Source organism: Muntiacus reevesi, chromosome 13 (assembly GCF_963930625.1).
Source record: "Muntiacus reevesi chromosome 13, mMunRee1.1, whole genome shotgun sequence".
NCBI lineage: Eukaryota > Metazoa > Chordata > Mammalia > Artiodactyla > Cervidae > Muntiacus > Muntiacus reevesi.
This window is the reverse complement of record NC_089261.1, coordinates 32890978-32908615: the sequence shown is the minus strand read 5'-3', so window position 1 is coordinate 32908615 and position 17638 is coordinate 32890978. Positions and strand designations below refer to the sequence as shown.

Genomic DNA, 17638 nt, shown 5'->3' with positions numbered 1-17638 from the left:
AGAGCGCAACCACGAGAAGCAAACCTCACATTGTGAAGACAGAGGAACTAGCCGCAGGTGTCCTAACATAAGGTGGACAAGTAGAAAAGAGTGAACATGGCATACCGATTCAGACCAAGAAAGAAAAAGGAAGCCCTAAGAACAGAAAAAAAGAAGAAATACTCAAACTAGAGGATAAAAACAGAATTTTGGCAAACCAGTAAGAAAGTTTGAGAAGTTTTAAATACACTGCTAGGTACTGTTTATTTATTTTGCACTATCAAACTGAAACAATCTGTAATAGATTATCCTGAACATTAAGTATTAATCACACAAAGGAGGGTGTTGAAACTACTCTTGATGATGATCTTTTTCTGAGGGTATGGGGGTAGTTAGGGACACCAAACACTAGTCTTACTGACATTACCATAAGACCAAAAATTCAAGTTTTAAAGGTGATCTAATGACACTACCATTATGATATACTTTCATACCACACAAATGTTTGCATTAAAATTTTAAATATTTTATAATTCCACATAATGGCTCATGATTATCTTAATAGGGAAGAGCAGTCACAGGACTTTCTGGGGAGACCCTAAAATAAAATTCCTAAGGAGAAAAATGTTCTAAATGAAAAATGCTAAATAAATAAAGTAAAAAATATCTACCTCTAAAGATTACTTATGGGTTTCCCTGGTGGCTCAGCTGGTAAAGAATCTGCCTGCAATGCGGGAGACCCGGGTTCAATTCCTGGGTTGGGAAGATCCCCTGGAGTAGGGCATGGCAACCCACTCTAGTATTCTTGCCTGAAAAATCCAGGCAAGACAGAGGAGCCTGGCGGGCTACAGTCCATAGGGTCACAAGAGTCAGATGCGATTGAGTGATTAACACTTTCATTCACACAGTGTTACATTCACACAGTAACTACAAAATGGATTGTTGGCAGCCATCCACTACAATTAATATATTTAAAACAATTATTTAATGTGAAACATTTTTAAATTCTTCTGATTCCACCCCACCTTAGCTTGGGACCTTTCTATTTTCTCCTAGACTCTATAAGATGATTAAGGAAGAAGGAAAAAGAGGTAAGGGGGAAAATTTCACAGGAAATGAGGACAGGCAGCCTCGTAGGTGTACAGTCTAAGGGCACTGCTCTCAGAAGGGCCCTGCACTTGGTTTTCCATGAAAACTAATTTTATGTGAAAGAAGACAAAACGGACAAGCTGGGGTTACTCAAAATTGGGTACTTGGCCCATATTTTCTTGTAAGTACACAAACTGAGCTTGTCATCTTGAGGGAAACGGCTTATAGCACTTTGCCAAGGATAGAATTTTAGCTTTCAAGTAAAAACTTGATGTTGGGAAAACATATCCAATACCATAAGCTTTACAGCTTCCCAATAATTAAGGCCTTTTAAAATGAGACTGGTAATGATATTAACAAACTTCTTTCTTAAAATACTACATAACATTCCAAAATTCAGAAGACCTAAATTTAACGACCAATGCGTGATATTATAAAATCACACATGAGTAGAAAGACCTATTCCATGTGTCAGTAAGGACAATGAGTTTTAAAAGTTTACTGACAGGGTGTTATGGCAATGGAACCTTTAAGGGACGATCACTTGTCAAGTTTTGATGGAGTGTAACAGTAAAATTATTTGAAGAAGCTGTTAAAACTTTCCTCCCTGTCCATACTTTATACACTTTAACCCAAAGAACACATCACAACAGGCTGAAAACAGAAGCAGGTATGAGAATCCAGATGTCTTCCATTGGGCCAGACATTAAACAGATTCACAAAACTATGAAACACCAACCACTCTCCTTACATTTTTTTCTGTTTTGTAAAATACAGTCATCTTTCACTTAAAAAAAAAAACCTTAAAATGGGTTTATTGTGTTTAATTAGCCAACAAATACATATTTTTAAGTTTCTCAGTTTCAATTTCTAACATGCCAAGAAATGATATAGATAATTCATATAAACAAAAGCTGATGGAGCCTCAGAAAGTCTGAAGAGTGTAGAAGAGTCCTCAGATGGAAAAGTTTGACAACTGCTGCTCTGAGAGATGAACCAGAAAATAACCAGCCTCTTAGTTCTTTTTTTTTTTTAATCCAGTTGTCAGCTGTCCTTACATTCCTTGAAGACAAAACCCAGTAAGATCCCACCTCAGCTGAACTTCCTAAACACTCAACCCACTTGCAGGAACACTAGCTGCCCATACTCTCCCCATGGAACTAAAGTAAGTCCCAAAAGTTAGGCAAATTTTTGCACCAAGCAGCAATATAAAGACTGAAGTACTTGTTAAGAATGCCCATTATTCAGCCTGGATGGGAGGGGAGATTGGGGAACAATAGAGTCTAGACACGTATATTTTTGGCTGAGTTGTTGACCTGAAACTATCACAACAATGCTAATTAGCTATACTCCAACACAAAATGTTTAATTAAAAAAAAAAAAACTATGAACATAGATGCAAAAAATTTAAACAAAATTTGAGAAAATTAAACTCACGCTGAAAGGATAACGTGTCATAATCAAGTGGCTTTTACCCTAGGAACTCAGAGATGGGTTAACATTTGAAAAACAATATTTTATAGTAAGGATAAATGGAGTATAACCTTTAAAACCTGTGAATCACTACATGGTATACCTGTAATATGTAATATTGTACATCAACTATACGTCAATAAAGAAAAAATTCATCCTTGGAAAAAAAAAAAAAAGAATGCCCATTATTGTCATGGGCATCAATTTCAATCACCAAGAATATCACTGAGACCCAAGTATTCTCTGCATTAGAGAATTGGGATGTGCTTATTCCAGAATTAACAAATGGCAACATGATCTTTTTCCTAATAACATTTCTGAGTATTCTGAAATTCCTGATAATTCAAACATGTTTTTGAACATTCAGTTTAAAATTTTGTATAAAGAAATGGATAGAAGGTAGAAGTACACAAATGAACTTATTTTAAGATTTTAACCTATCTTCTGACACTCCTAAATGCCTTCTGGACTGTACCAAAACCACAGGTGACCAATTAACGCTACCATCTTCACAGATATCTGAATAAGAGTCAAGACAGCCCAAATTCTTTCTCATCTTCAAATTTTTCCCTTCGGAATTATCCCATTGTTTACTGCAATTAGCAATTCATTTTTCAGATCCAGCCTACTCTGTGGTCATGTCATTTCTCCTCTAGGCTAGCAGTTCTAAACGCCATCTCACATCCAACCACCACCAATATTACACTTGAGAGAGACAAAGGAAGACACAGGAAAAATAAAGGCTACTGACTCCATACTAAGCCCATAAGAAATTGCTCTAATACAAACAATTGTTCAGTAAGGCTTTTTTTCCCCAATAGATTCTATAATTATTTTTTTCCAAAATATCTTAAAGTTGTTTTTCAGCCTACATGTAATTTAAACAATCACCAAGGCTGAAAGGTACATTTGTTAACGGGGTATGCTCACGCCAGTCCTTACTATTGATACTCTTAACACCACTGAATTGTACACTTAAAAACGGTTAAGATGGTACATTTAGTGTTACATATTTTTTATAAAACAAGGAAAAAAAAAGTTAAATAGGTGAACTTTGGCCACCTCATGCAAAGAGTTGACTCATTGGGAAAGACCCTAATGCTGGGAAGGATTGGGGACAGGAGAAGGGGATGACAGAGGATGAGATGGCTGGATGGCATCACTGACTTGATGGACATGGATTTGGGTAGACTCTGGGAGTTGATGATGGACAAGGAGGCCTGGCGTGCTGCGATTCATGGGGTCGCAAAGAGTCGGACATGACTGAGCGACTGAATTGAACTGAACTGAACTGTGGCATATGAATTGTAACTCAATAAAGCTGTAATTTTTTTTAAACAGTAACTTTGTTCCTAGTTTTCTTAAAAAAAAGGGAAAAAGTTTCCTACTGAGATATGAATAATGACAAATTTTTTGAGAAGATAAGGAGGAAAATTTATATACATAAAAATGTACAAAATCTAGTAGGTATTCAAAAACTATTTTAATATGAATCATTAATATTTTCTTTTCACAAGTAATGTCAACCTAATACCCATACACTGAATCACATGCTAGAGTTTCTCCCAGAGGTCAGTCAACAATACCTTCTAACTAACATAAAGGTATTTCAAGTCAATGGTGTTTTAACACAGGATTCAAAATCAAAAGAGAACATTTCTAGTACCCCAATATTGCAAACAGTGAAAACAGACAACTTAGAATGGATAACTTAATCCATTCAGTACTGGTAGGAAAGGTTAATTCAGCACTGGTAGAAAATAGAATATCTGAATATCTGAATATCACAGTAGATTTTTTCAAAGAAAAAAGATTTTTCAAATCAGCATGTAACATTGCAAAATCTCATGACAAAAAATTAAATAAATAAAAAAAGGAAAGAAAAGAAAAAAAATCACATATGAGATGAAATGGCTGAAGATGAAAGGACCTTTGCTGTTGAAACTAAAAGTTAAATTTTAGCCAAGTATATTTAAAACATGAACAGGCACAGAGAGCCACCAGTGTTCACAATTTGAGGCAGGACAAAGTGGCAGTGATCTTTCTGACAAATAAATTGCTTGAAATATTGCATGACTTGCTACACAACACCCTTATTACTTTCAATTTCCAAGTGCAACCAAAAGATGGGTCCAATTATGACATCAATACAAGCTTTCTTTCAGAATGGAATGAAAGAACAGTAAATCCCAGTGGCCACGGGAGTTCTGCAGCAGCGATGATGTCATATATAAAAATAGACATCCTCTAACAGAAGCTGAAACTTGTGTAAACAGCATGCTGCACACTATTCTCAACCACCTTGCATCAATTTGCAATGCCTGCTGTTAATAGTGCGAGATAAATCATTTCATGTTTTACACCACTTTCTGATTTACATTTTGATTTCTAAACAGACTCGATAGGGTAATTTCTCAATCTGTATAAATTAAATCAACATAAATACCTGATTATAACTGCAAGAAAGAGAAACGGTCCCCCCAAAGCAAGGAGACTGAGACCACCGCAGCAGCTTTCACAGGCTGCATTTTGCCAGGAATGCAGTGCATATGGCACAGTGCTGTTATGTCCACTATTGTTCAGAGACCTTTCCACAGGGAGCTTTCTGCAGAGTTTTAAAATGCAACATGATCCAGGTGAGGAGGGGTGAGTAAACCGGCTGAAAATAAGCATGAAAAACAAAGGGTACTCTGGACACGTCTCTTTAAAAGAGTCTTTGAAGTAAATGTAAAATATAAGGCATGCACACAGCAAATAGTATCTACCAGAATGAATGGGGGAGGGGGGGTTTGTGTGTGTGGGAGTGTATCTATCACTCCTTTCTAACAGTCTATGCACATTACCTCTTTTCCTTCTTCACTCCCCAATTCTGTTTTCACATTTACTTTTATTGGGCTTTTGGGGAAGAAAGGAGTTTCCTTTGAGCCAAGATAGTAAAGCCATTCAAGAAGCCATACCTGGTTCCTCAAGAAGCCTGGTTTTTGAGCCTGCACAGTAACTGAATTCCCCTCAATTTTAGCTGCCCATTGATTTATCTGTATTCTATGTGAGACCGTAAAGTCAATGAGGGCAGACTCTGTCCTGTACACCTTTAAGGCCATGGAGTCTGGCACAACCTTGAAGTAAGGTGAATATTCATTGAATGAATAAAAATATATAAATGAAAACACTAACTGAGCTTTCCTCTATATGATACAGAAATAGAACACACACATTTTCTGAAACTCCATCCTACTGTAATTCAGAGAGGTACTGATGACTAAATTGAAAACAAAGTCTTTAGATTCAATTAAGCAAACACTTGATGAAAGATACAGAATAAAACTACTCATATAATTTAAAAATTTTCCTATACTTGAATAATTTCTTTACATGGATATAAACAAATGGTGAATATCATCATATGAACAAATGTGTCAAGTGAGATATGAACTGATTGTTAGAAGCTAAAATCCTAAGGCCTAGATAGTCCATGAAATTTAGTAGATACACAAGTCACTGGTACACAACACATGTTCTTACTTATAAGTTGCATATATTGGCTTAAAGTAGGAAGACCTCAGCAAGAAATTAAAGAATAAGTGACAAAGCAAAGCCATGATATGAGGGAAAATATTGTCTATTTCTAACACAAGAACAGCAGCTCCAGTCAAAAAGTCTAGAGTTAAATAAATGCACACAATCACACAAACACTAATTTTTTCATGTTTCAATATATGTTTTTTTATAATTAATCTACCAAGAAGTCCTTAACTGAAGATGAAACCAACTTAAATCTTATCACTTAAAAAAAAATCTACCTCAGAGATATATAAAATAAATATAACCTAGATAGAATGATTCTATAACCATTAGAAGAAATAGGACTTGTCTTATTATGATGAATAACTTTATTAAAAATAGGACTCATTTTTATAAGGCTTATTACATTGGTGCTACATGTTAAAAATATTGTATTATCACTGGCTATAATAAAAAAATTAATCCCATGTTTTATAATACTACATTGTATTCAACTTAGATTATATTAATTTTATGAACTATTGTTATTACTTTTGTATACTTGCACTAAGAACTTTAAAATAAGACTAATCCACTGAAAAATTCAATATGTAATTATTAAACAGTACCCTGAAGAATATATTCCCACTGTAGAAAAGGATTACTAACAGAATTTGTGGGAGATACTTCTTTCTATAACCGATGAGTGAAAGTCGCTCAGTCGTGTCCGACTCTTTGAGGCTCTGTGTAGCCTATGGAACTCTCCAGGTCAGAATACTCCCTTCTCCAGAGGATCTTCCCAACCCAGGGATCAAACTCCCGCATTGCAGGTGGATTCTTTAACCAGCTGAGCCACTGGGGAAGCCCAAGAACACTGGAGTGGGCTGTCTATCCCTTTTCTAGCAGATCTTCTTGACCCAGGAATCAAACCAGGGTCTCCTGCATTGCAGGCAGATTCTTTACCAGCTGAGGAACCAGGGAAGCCTGGAAACTACGACCAATGAGTTCTCGTTATTTCAAAAATTTTTCATTGATCAAGACTTTGTAAGTTTCATGTTATACTGTGTTTGAATACTAATTCAAATTAGCATGAAGTAAAGCCACATTTGGGGAGTTAAGTAGGAGTGGGAGTGGGAAGTCAATAAGAGCCTCTAAGTGTGGAGAGCATCTAATTATGCAACCAGGAAGGCTGCAAAGGAAGGAACCATCAGCTGCTACACATATACTCCACACTGTAGACAGGACAAGCTTTCTTTAGTCTTCAAGTCTAATATCTCTGTATAATATATATTTGTTTTAATAAAATAAAACATAAGAATGTATTTAAGAAACTGTGGGCTTCTCTAGTGGTCCAGTGGTTAAGAATCTGCCTGCCAATGTAGGGGACATGAGTTCAGTCCCTGGTCCAGAAAGACCCTTCATGTTGTGGGGCAAGTAAGCCCATGAGCCGCAACTATGCCCGTGAGCCACAACTACCGAAGCCTGTGTGGCCAAGAGTCCAAGCACCACAACAAAGAGCAGCAACTAGAGAAAGCCCATACAGCAACAAAGACCAAGCACAGCCATAAATAAATGAATCCTAAAAAATAAAACGAATCTGTAGTATCTACCTATCCATCTATCTAATTCAAAGATCATTATGTCTTAACATTTTCATACACCAATAATAAAAACTATGGACTTGTGTGACAATGATATGACAATGTGGGTGCATCCATTGTCAAAAATATATGCTGCATTCAGAGACAGCCTGTACTAAGTGTAAGAACACGCACATGAGAAGAATCCTGAACCCCATGATCAAACAGACAGATCAACAGTCCCCATCAGCAGTATAATGTCTCAATATAAGTTCTGCTCGTTCCAAACTAGGAAGAGGACAGAGCTGTTCTTTTTCCTTTTTTCTGCTTTAAAAAAAATAAGAGGAATAAAAGATGACAAAACAGGCATGTGCCAGCTTCCCAATCCCTGCAGCCAGGTAAAAGTAAGGTAAAAGCCGCCTTTTAGGGGCTTCCTGGGAAATGGCAACCCACTCCAGTATTCTTGCCTGGAGAATTTCACAGAAAGAGGAGTCTGGTGGGCTACAGTCCATAGGGTCGCAAAGAGTAGGACATGGCTGAGGATGCATGCATATCTGCCTTTTAAGTTCTTCTTTCCACTTCTCCTCTCCATTTTTATTATGGAACTCAGATTTTCTTACCCACCCAACTTCTAAAATAAATTACCCATGACTGCAGAAAGAATCTGCAATTAGGGGTAAAATAAACAAGTTTTCCCATCCTATTCTGAACCTGTTGACAACGTAAACTTGCCCAAAGTTTCAAATCAGTCCAGGAATGACCCCCAATTTTCCAGCCTCTGCCAAGAATTTTATCCATGACCTGCCGCTCTACCACCTTTACCCACCAGAAGACTGAAAATTCATGTCACATCCTATTTTCTGGCATTCTTAAATACAGCTTCAACTCAACTCATCAAAATGTAAGAAAATGCTAATGAAAGCCATCTCCAATCTTGCCTTCTCGCTGCATTTTAAAATGCTTATTCTCTGCAAATCTCATACACTTGCCTTGAAAAAGTGACCTGGAAACACTCTACATGGACTATATGAGTATTCATGTTACTGAAAAAAATTATTATAATCTGTCAAACTGTTGTGACACATCTAAGTTTAAAAAGTGTACATAGGTATACATTGTAATTTAGTGCACATTTTCAATTCCTATCTAAATGGGAATTAGACTAACGGGTAATTTCTCATATTATCAATGAAAAAGAAGAGGATTAATAACATTTTAAAATACTATCTTTTAAAATAGCAAAGTTACATACTTTTAAGTATATACCAGACAAAATCTCAAAACACAGGCGCAACGGAAAAAAAGTATATACTTTTATCAAAATTTTATCAAATATAAAAACTATCATTTTTTAAGATTTACCACATCACTGAAAAATTAGCAGTGCTTCTAAAACACAGTAGAGCAATCATGTCACCTGTGTCATTTTAATATGCATCTTCTTACACAGAATGTAAAGTAACAGCCTCATTTTAATTTGAAAAGTTATACAAATATTTTATGCTTTTAGGTGAGGTTACTATAATAGCCAAAGATTTTATACTGACAGGAGCCCTCCTCTAATGTGAATTAAATTATTCATGATCTTTTTCCTGGGCAATAAGAAAACACAACCATATAAAGTTTTTAGTGAGAAATCAGTTTTTCTTCCCTGACTCCAAATTCCCTGATAACCCTAAATTTGACCCAAAATTTCAAATGATTAATACTGAAAATGTAAATTAGTTATATACTGGCATGAAAGAAATGAACAAACAAATTACTACAGGACTCCATTAAAACACAGAATGAAATAAAAGCATGAAAAGCTTTTATTACTAATAAAAGCTAGTTAAAAATCAAGCACAAGTAAGAAAATACAAGTGGATTTTAAATTCTTATTTCCTTTTTGACTAAGCCTTTATTCTGACTAAAATTTTACCAGTGGTCTCCCAAAATGCTCTTACATTGGGATTCCTGAAATTTAAAGCTTTCACCTATGGCCTTTAATATGTAAATGTCTAATGGACTTGCCATAAAATTTTCACACAAAAAGTAATGAAACATCCACGATGTCTATCGACCTGTCTTTCTTCATTTCTTTAAGCACAAAGCAGGTTAGTTAAGAATAACACTCCACTCATTCTTAAAACTATGTAGGCTGCATTTTTATTCTTTCTTCAAACAAAGTGGGCAGTTTATCCCTATGTTTATCCCAAATAAAGCAGCCTGTGACATTACCTAAACCACTGATAGTTTCAAAGTTGTAAGAGATTTTACTAAATTAGGGCAAAATATAAAAGAATAAGACCAAGCAAAACACGTCAATATTATAAACTTGTTAGTTACAATGCAAACTCACAAATGAACTGAGGTTAGTATTAGGAGACCACACAAATTACAATACCTGAGATTTAGTGCATTCCTTTGAGCCAAAATGAAATGAGTGCCATAGAGGAGGAAAGGAAAAGATGACATTATCAGACATGCTACAGTACATCTGCCAAAATGAAGATCATGTTAAATCAGGTTAAGAATGACCATACAGCATTGGCTACATGTATGATGTCCTTATGTTCCTTAGCCATGCACCTGAAATGCACCTGCAACCACTGAGATCATCGGTGATGTAGGACCATGCACCTTTTCAAAAAAATTTTCACCCTGGTTCCTACCCTAGTTCTTTCCAAAGGAGTATTTCTGCTCTGAATAAGTAAAGGTGACTTAGGGCTAATGAAGAATAATGATCTTCTTCACTTAATTCTTTATACCCTGAGTACCAAAAACTCAAAATGTTATTGTTGTTCATATGTTAAAATCCTGTACTTAGATAAAATAATAATATATGAATAAAACACAATTTGCATGAAAAGATGGGATTCAATATTTTCAATTATGACTCTGTTGCTGCCCATCTGAACTCATTTAGGAAAATTAACATGTCATATATATTAGTAAACTGGTGCCTGATCCATTATTAAGCAAATTAAATTTTTCACCGTAGTACTAAATTTTCCCTCATAAAAGTGCCTGTTGACCAGATAAAACATTTTTTTAAACCACTAAAAAAAAATAGTAATAATAATTTTGTTAAAAAGTACACATTTTTTTTAAAAATCAGATTAAGAAAAGAGGAGTCATGTACAGAAAGTAAGTAAAGAATTCCATAAAGGGGGAAAATGTGGGGATAGGAGAAATAATTATACAATGACCCTCCCATGTTAAGTGAGAGGAATATATAACTATAAAATCATACCAATCAGCCTTAATGCTAAATTTTTAGTAACTCACATTGCCGCTAAACATCTTAGCATAGAATATAATTTGGAAAAATAATTCCAAAGCAGAAAGAGTATTAACAGTATGAGCAGTCTGTACTATTAATGTGTATAACTATTTTTAATCCATATTTCCTTATTCCATGATACTACATCAACACTAAAAATACTACCTTCTTTTATAGACAATAGTAACAAAAAACCTTTCATAGGTTTAAAAAAAAAAAGAAAATACTAAGTCTCTCCAACAGGCAAACAAAGCTGGCTTTATGATGAGCAAAAGCAACCCTTTCCAAAGGAGCTCAATGAAATGATTCAACTATGAAATTCATGTTAAATTAAAATCGTGCATGGGCAGCAAGAGGAGTAGGCAGATAGCTGGTGGTCAAAACTGCTTAAATATTCAAATACAAAGAGCTCTCAGAAATAGAACACATGAAGTGTGGGTATAAAATACATCACTTCAAGTTACCAGAAAATTAAGTACATAATTTTACGTCTATATACATTTTCCCATATGTTTTACATTTATACTTATTTGCAAAAAGAAAGAGGCTAGGTAAAAAAACAAATGAGCAATTATAAAATAGCTGTGAATTAACTACTTTTATTTTTTCATATTTTCGTTTTAAAATTAATTTCAAAAATGAGTACTCATTTAATGGTGTTGTAAGTATAGATAAGCCATCTTTGACCTAATTCTGACGTGTAAGAATTCAAGTTACTTTTTTCCTTGAAAATAGAAATCCTCAAATATATTTGCCACAATTTTCTATGGGCCCCCAGAGGACATGGATACAGTGCACCCGAGCAGAGAGAAAGGAGTCAGAAACATGGTCTCCCACGCTGACGTCGCAGGGGTCTTGTATAAATCGCTCATTATCTTTGCCTCGGTTTCCTCAAACATAAAAAGTAGCTTATTAATCTAAGACGTATAAAATAAATGGCACCTCAGTGGTAAAACCACTGAAGAGAACCTCTGAACCTATTAGAAATGCTTCAGATCATCTTTACCCTGGAATTTAAAGAAGCAGCCTTTCAAATTAAGCTCTCATGTCATCATATTAAACAAATTAAACAATTTAACTAAACAAATTAAACATAAAAATTCTCAGATAATATTCACACAATGGTATGAAAAGCTATGAGAATAAGCAAACTTTAGCTACCTAACTTTTGATTTAAAAAATGCGTATGATACTAGTCATTGGGAATGGGGAGGGAGATGACAAAATTTTACATTAAGGTAAGAAAAAGTATCCCAGTTACAATTGCGCATGCTGATCACAAAGCTGATCCTGAGAGCATTTTAAGAAATTAAAAGGCTAAACAATATCTTTTGACAACTTATTTCAAGGTTCCTTTAACTAGTCATATTATGTGTGTTTCCAGAAAAATCTGCACTTTGGACAAGTAATACTACAGAAAGAAATTACTCATCAAAAACAGAAAATTCACATCTCTTCACAAAACTCCCGATGAAAAATCATAAAGATAAATACAATTATTATACTTATATAACTTACCGTATGATAGCCTCTAGGCAAAGGTGGTTTGCCCACAGGATAAGGATCCACAGTGTCAATAATTGTTTGTCTTTCCCCTTTCTGGTTGATTTTTCTAAATCTCCTTCGAGACTGTCGATGAGAAGCTTGACGCTGAAAATATTCTTCATTTTCATCCATATAGTCTACCTGAAATAAAATCCCCCAGAATTTCATTTCCTCAAACACCACGTTCCATATTAAGATCAGATGCAGAATAAAACTTACGGGTAGGCCACATTCATTCATTGTGCAAAGACACTTGCAGACAAACTACCTCGACAGACTTCAGCTGCTTTTCAGCTTCTCTGTAACTAGTTGCTTTTGAGTAACTTTTCTCTATAAGAGAGGCATTTTCAGTTCCACTTAGGACAATATGGGTAACTTCTGAATTTCCTGTAGTTTCAAAGGGAAGGATATTTTCAGTAGTCTTTGTCCTGATTTATTAGTGAAAGATCTCACAGGATACATCACCACGGACTGTGAAAGCAACAGCTCCATTGTCTTAACTAAAGCACAAAAACTCTGATGGAGTAAATCTGGGTTTTGCCTTTAAAAAAAAAAAAAAAAAAATCCCTAATGACTCAGACACGACTACTAGCAAAATGACTTTGGTAGATTACTTAAGGGTTTTTCTTCCTACTTTCATTCTATGGATTCAGTTTCTTCTTTTTATAAATAGCGTTATTTTCAAAAAACAATTTCCTCATTTTAAACATTTAGAAAGTGATGAATGGACTAACAGAGAAGAAATGTTACATTTGGCTAATCCTCATCATGCTTACATAAGGAAAATGGGACTGCTCACAGAAAGAAGTATATTTAGATTCTCATATGGTTCTCACACTGGCGAACTGAGTAGTTGGTATATGGACAAGTACACAATCCTCAAGGAATTCTACAGATCAAAAATCCTTCAGATAAACACAAAATAGCAGTCACAGAGGCCAGATTCTTTAGGAAGTATCTAAAACACTTTTTAAGACCCATGACTGGAGAGTCTAATCTGCCTACACTCTTCCAATCCTAAAGCTTTTCTCACCACCATGCCACAGTTTTACTTAACAGTAAATTTTGTGAAACTTCACCTAAAGTTTCCACTGGCTTTGTGAGGAAGTTCCCATCTCTGAGGAATTCCTCTCCTCCATTATGGGGGAAAAAACCGACCTCTCATCTGAAAACAGATGTATTTACCAAATACTTTATTAAATGTGAATTAAAAACTCTTATCATCATCTATTTTAGGACATCATTTATTGACAAAGTTTCCCCTCCCAGATGGGTGCTGGATGGGAAACAATGCACTTCAAATCAACTGAAGTCTCTAGTGAGTGCTCTCTCCAATTTTATTTTTGTGGCTGATTTCTAAAAGGGGTACATATTGTCCTATCTTTAAATCATGTTTATATATTAAGAATGTGACAAGCTTTTTTTTAAAAAAAGCATCAATAAAAACAATTATGTTGATAATATCTCTTTTAACATTATCTTTTTTGCATGTATCTTAATCTCAGCATATTTTTTTTTAAATCACACAGTTAAAAAGAGAGATTAAAAATCTCAACAGAAAGTTTAACCAGCATAAAAGTCCCCCAAATTTCTTTCAATTAGTTAAAAGAAATGAAGTGATTTCCTTACGTTGCCTGAATACATATCACTGTGACTCATTTGAAGTATCTCATTCCAATCAATATTTGGAGATCTAAAACCCTACACTTTCTCCCCAAGTTTCAATTAAATGGCATTTTCATAGATTTATAAAGTTCAAGCACCAAGTATTTAGGTGCTTGCCCTCCTTTAAATTTTCTTTTTCACTTAACTGAATCCCATGAATAATTATAATGATTATGAACTCAAACTCAAAAGTTATGAAATAAATATATCTAAAGTTATAAGATATATAATACACTATTATATGCAATTTGTGAAAATGCTTTTATTTCATAACTTTTTTCAGGGGTAAAAAGTCTTCACAGAAGTTTTCTTACCACAATCATTTCAGAAGGCTCTAACACAATGCATTCACAGCCACGCCTAAAGCTTCCTGCAGAACGCTTGCCAAAACTAGAAAGAAAAAAAGATTTAAGAAATACAAATTGTGAATTTAGGCTAACCCTTCAGATGAATAAAAATAAGAAACAAAACAACTACAAAAAAAATACACATTGAAGAAAGAGAAACTATCTCAAACCATTATTTACCCAGAATGACAAGGAACCATTCAAATTTTTAAATCTCAGACATATTTTTCTGGGAAATTCCAAAACAATCTTTTTGAATTCATAATGTAAGTACTGAAGAATCGCTGTGAATGTGTTTTATGCTAGCTGTTGTAGTTTACTCCCAGTTAAGTGAAGATTTAGACTATCCTAACAGTGGTGGGGGCCACTGAGGAGCTGCAAACTATCTAGCCGTGTAATAACCGAGGGAAAAGACTGGATGACAAGGGAATTTTATAAATTTAAGGACTGTGGCCTTTAATTCCTCATACACAGTTTTTAGCTGTTTATCACTTCACAGATGAAACAACATAGGAAGGCAAGACTTCCTTAATAACTGGAGTTGAGACCACTTCTCAACTCTGTAAAAGTAAGCTTTTCAAATAAAAAGTGTAACAATAGCAAATACAGAGAAACAGGAGACATAAGTCATTGCAGCCTACACTAGCATGATTTTTATCAAAAGTAGTTAGAATACATTTCAATTTTATATACTAGAGTTACTAAGACTTATAAAAGAACCTTACAAAGTGAGTCTCAGATAAAAAGCTGGCATATGGAAATACGTAAAAGGGGCATGGGGGAACAAACCTGGTTTGATTCCAAAACTGGGATCCTAAGGAAAACCACAAGTATGTATATATTTACACAGTCTATGAAACAAGTAGTAGTAACACAATTAAATAGAGAAGGAACTGGCAACCCACTCCAGTATTCTGGCTTGGAAAATCTCATGTACTCCACTAGGAGTCTAGTGGGCTACAGTCCATGGGGTCATGAAAGAGTTGGACATAACTTAGCAAGTAAACAACAGGGGTGGGAACTGAATCAATGGCAAACCACACCAACATACAAAGTGTCAAATGCATATAATTCTCTTCTATAGCTTAACTTGCTTAGGTTAAACATTTCTTTCACTTAAAAATGTACTTTTCTAAAATTACATATCTACTTATTCTAAATCAGCTTAAGGAACAGGTTATTCAACTCAGGACTTTCAATTACAAAGTGACTTGAGTGGACATGCACTCTTAAAAGCCCCTTTTCTCCTGAAAACTGTACTGGTGACCTCAGACAGGGTACCTTGCCTTATCTATGGAAATATCCACCTAACACTAGAGCAGATTCATTCTCTCTGACATAGATATATGCCAACTAGAGCCACGAGGGGCTCTAAATAGTCATGACTTATTCTGCTAACATACCACCTACCCCTGCCCATTCACCACTCCAAAAATTCTCTCTTCCTTCCAGTCAACATTTTAGTAACTTTAATTTTGGGGGGCGTAGGGGAAGAACGTGCAGTGAGGCATGTGGGATCTTAGCTCCCAATGATGAGGGATCAAGCTTGTGCCCCCTGCAGTGGAAGCACAGAATTTTAACCACTCAACTGCCAGGGAAGTCACTGTAACCATGTTTAATAATTTACCTTTGAGAAAAATATGAGAAAATAACTCTACCAAAAAACTAGTTTATCGAGCATTTTCCCCCCAAGTAAATTAGGTATTTTCCTATGAAAATTTCCATAGGAAATTCATAACTTTCTTGGTGTCACGGTAGTACAGAATGTTTCACATATTAGAATACAACTTGGGTTGGGGAAAAAAGTTATGTTTGGGCTTCCCAGGTAGCGCTAGTGGTAAAGAACCTGCCTGCCAAGGCAGGAGACATAAGAGACACGGGTTCGATCCCTGTGTCGGGAAGACCCCCTAGAGGAGGGCATGGCTACCGGCTCCATTATTCCTGCCTGGGGAATCCCATGGACAGAGGAACATGGCAGGCTACAATCCACAGGGCTGCACAGAGTCGGAGACAGCTAAAGTGACTGAACTTGCTTGCTCGCTCCAAGAAGAAAACAGGTAAGTCAACATTCTCACTATCAGCTTGTGACCTCCAGCAAACCAGTTTGACTATCCTCACAGTCTAAACTATACTCATTTCTAAGGTTATCAGTGAAACAAGGCCGTCACTTAAGTCATTTCCTGCTCCAAATTCTGTTTCTATGGAAATCAAAGAGTCATACTTACCATATCTGAAAAATCCTTTTAAAAGGATTTTACACATACACATACTCATAAGCATACACATATTAAAGTGCTTTTTTTTAAGGTGAAAAAAATAGGGAAAGTATAACCATCTTAATCTTCTTTGTCATGTTATTTCACATGTAATTAAAATGACCTAAAATTGGAAATATTCTTCTCTCAGTTTAACATTAAATACCACTAAAATTACAGAAAATCCTCAACACACATAAAAATTTGCTTCTAGCTTTTGAAACTACTTACTTGCAATTTTTTACAATGATGCTTATAATTTAATGATACACTACAAACTAAGAAATAATGTGTTAGTAAATACGTCAGTGTGTTAGTAAAATATGTAGTAGGTTTCAAGTCATCATTGTTATAGGACTGAGTAAAAACATATGTTGCATGCTTAAAGTTTATTACTAAATAAAACAACATTAAAATCCAAAGAAAACCATATGACTCTAAGTTTTTTCCTATTTTATTAAATTATAGAACCAGATAAGCTTCACAAATGTAATGATAGATTTGCTTTCTTTTTAAAAATTTTCATGTAGTAAAAAAAAAAAAAAAAAAATCATATGCATGTAATGCATACAATGTTCATATGACTAAATAAAAAGTAAAAACTGTTAGAACTGGGCTTCCCTAGAGGCTTAGATTCTTTAATCTGCCTGCCAAAGCAGGAGACATGGATCTGATCCCTGATCAGGGAAGCTCCCATGTGCCGTGGAGTATCTCAGTAAGCCTGTGCGCCGCCACTATGGAGCCTGTGCTTGAGAGCTTGGGAGCCACAACTCCTGAGTGCGTGTGCTGCAGCCACTGACACCCACATGCCCTGAGCCCACGCTCTGCAACAAGAGAAGGCACCGCAGTGAGAAGCCTGCACACTGCACCTACAGAGTGCCCCCACTCTCCGTAACTAGAGAAAGTCTATGCAGCAACAGAGACCCAGGGCAGCCAAAA

General features: G+C 35.4%; 1 protein-coding gene across 6 annotated transcripts in view; it reads right to left on the bottom strand.

The window, feature by feature from the left end:
• RAPGEF2 (Rap guanine nucleotide exchange factor 2) overlaps positions 1 to 17638 on the bottom strand; it is a 256474-nt gene that overhangs the window by 107564 nt on the left and 131272 nt on the right. For 4 of the 6 annotated variants that reach the window (XM_065905101.1, XM_065905102.1, XM_065905105.1 and 1 more), the window contains 3 exons: positions 14412 to 14487; positions 12406 to 12573; positions 10009 to 10026 (listed from right to left, as the gene is read on the bottom strand). In XM_065905101.1, coding sequence (XP_065761173.1) covers positions 10009 to 10026; positions 12406 to 12573; positions 14412 to 14487 — 262 coding nt within the window. The remainder of the gene's footprint in view (positions 1 to 10008; positions 10027 to 12405; positions 12574 to 14411; positions 14488 to 17638) is intronic. The other 2 variants (XM_065905103.1, XM_065905104.1) reach the window with 1 other exon arrangement.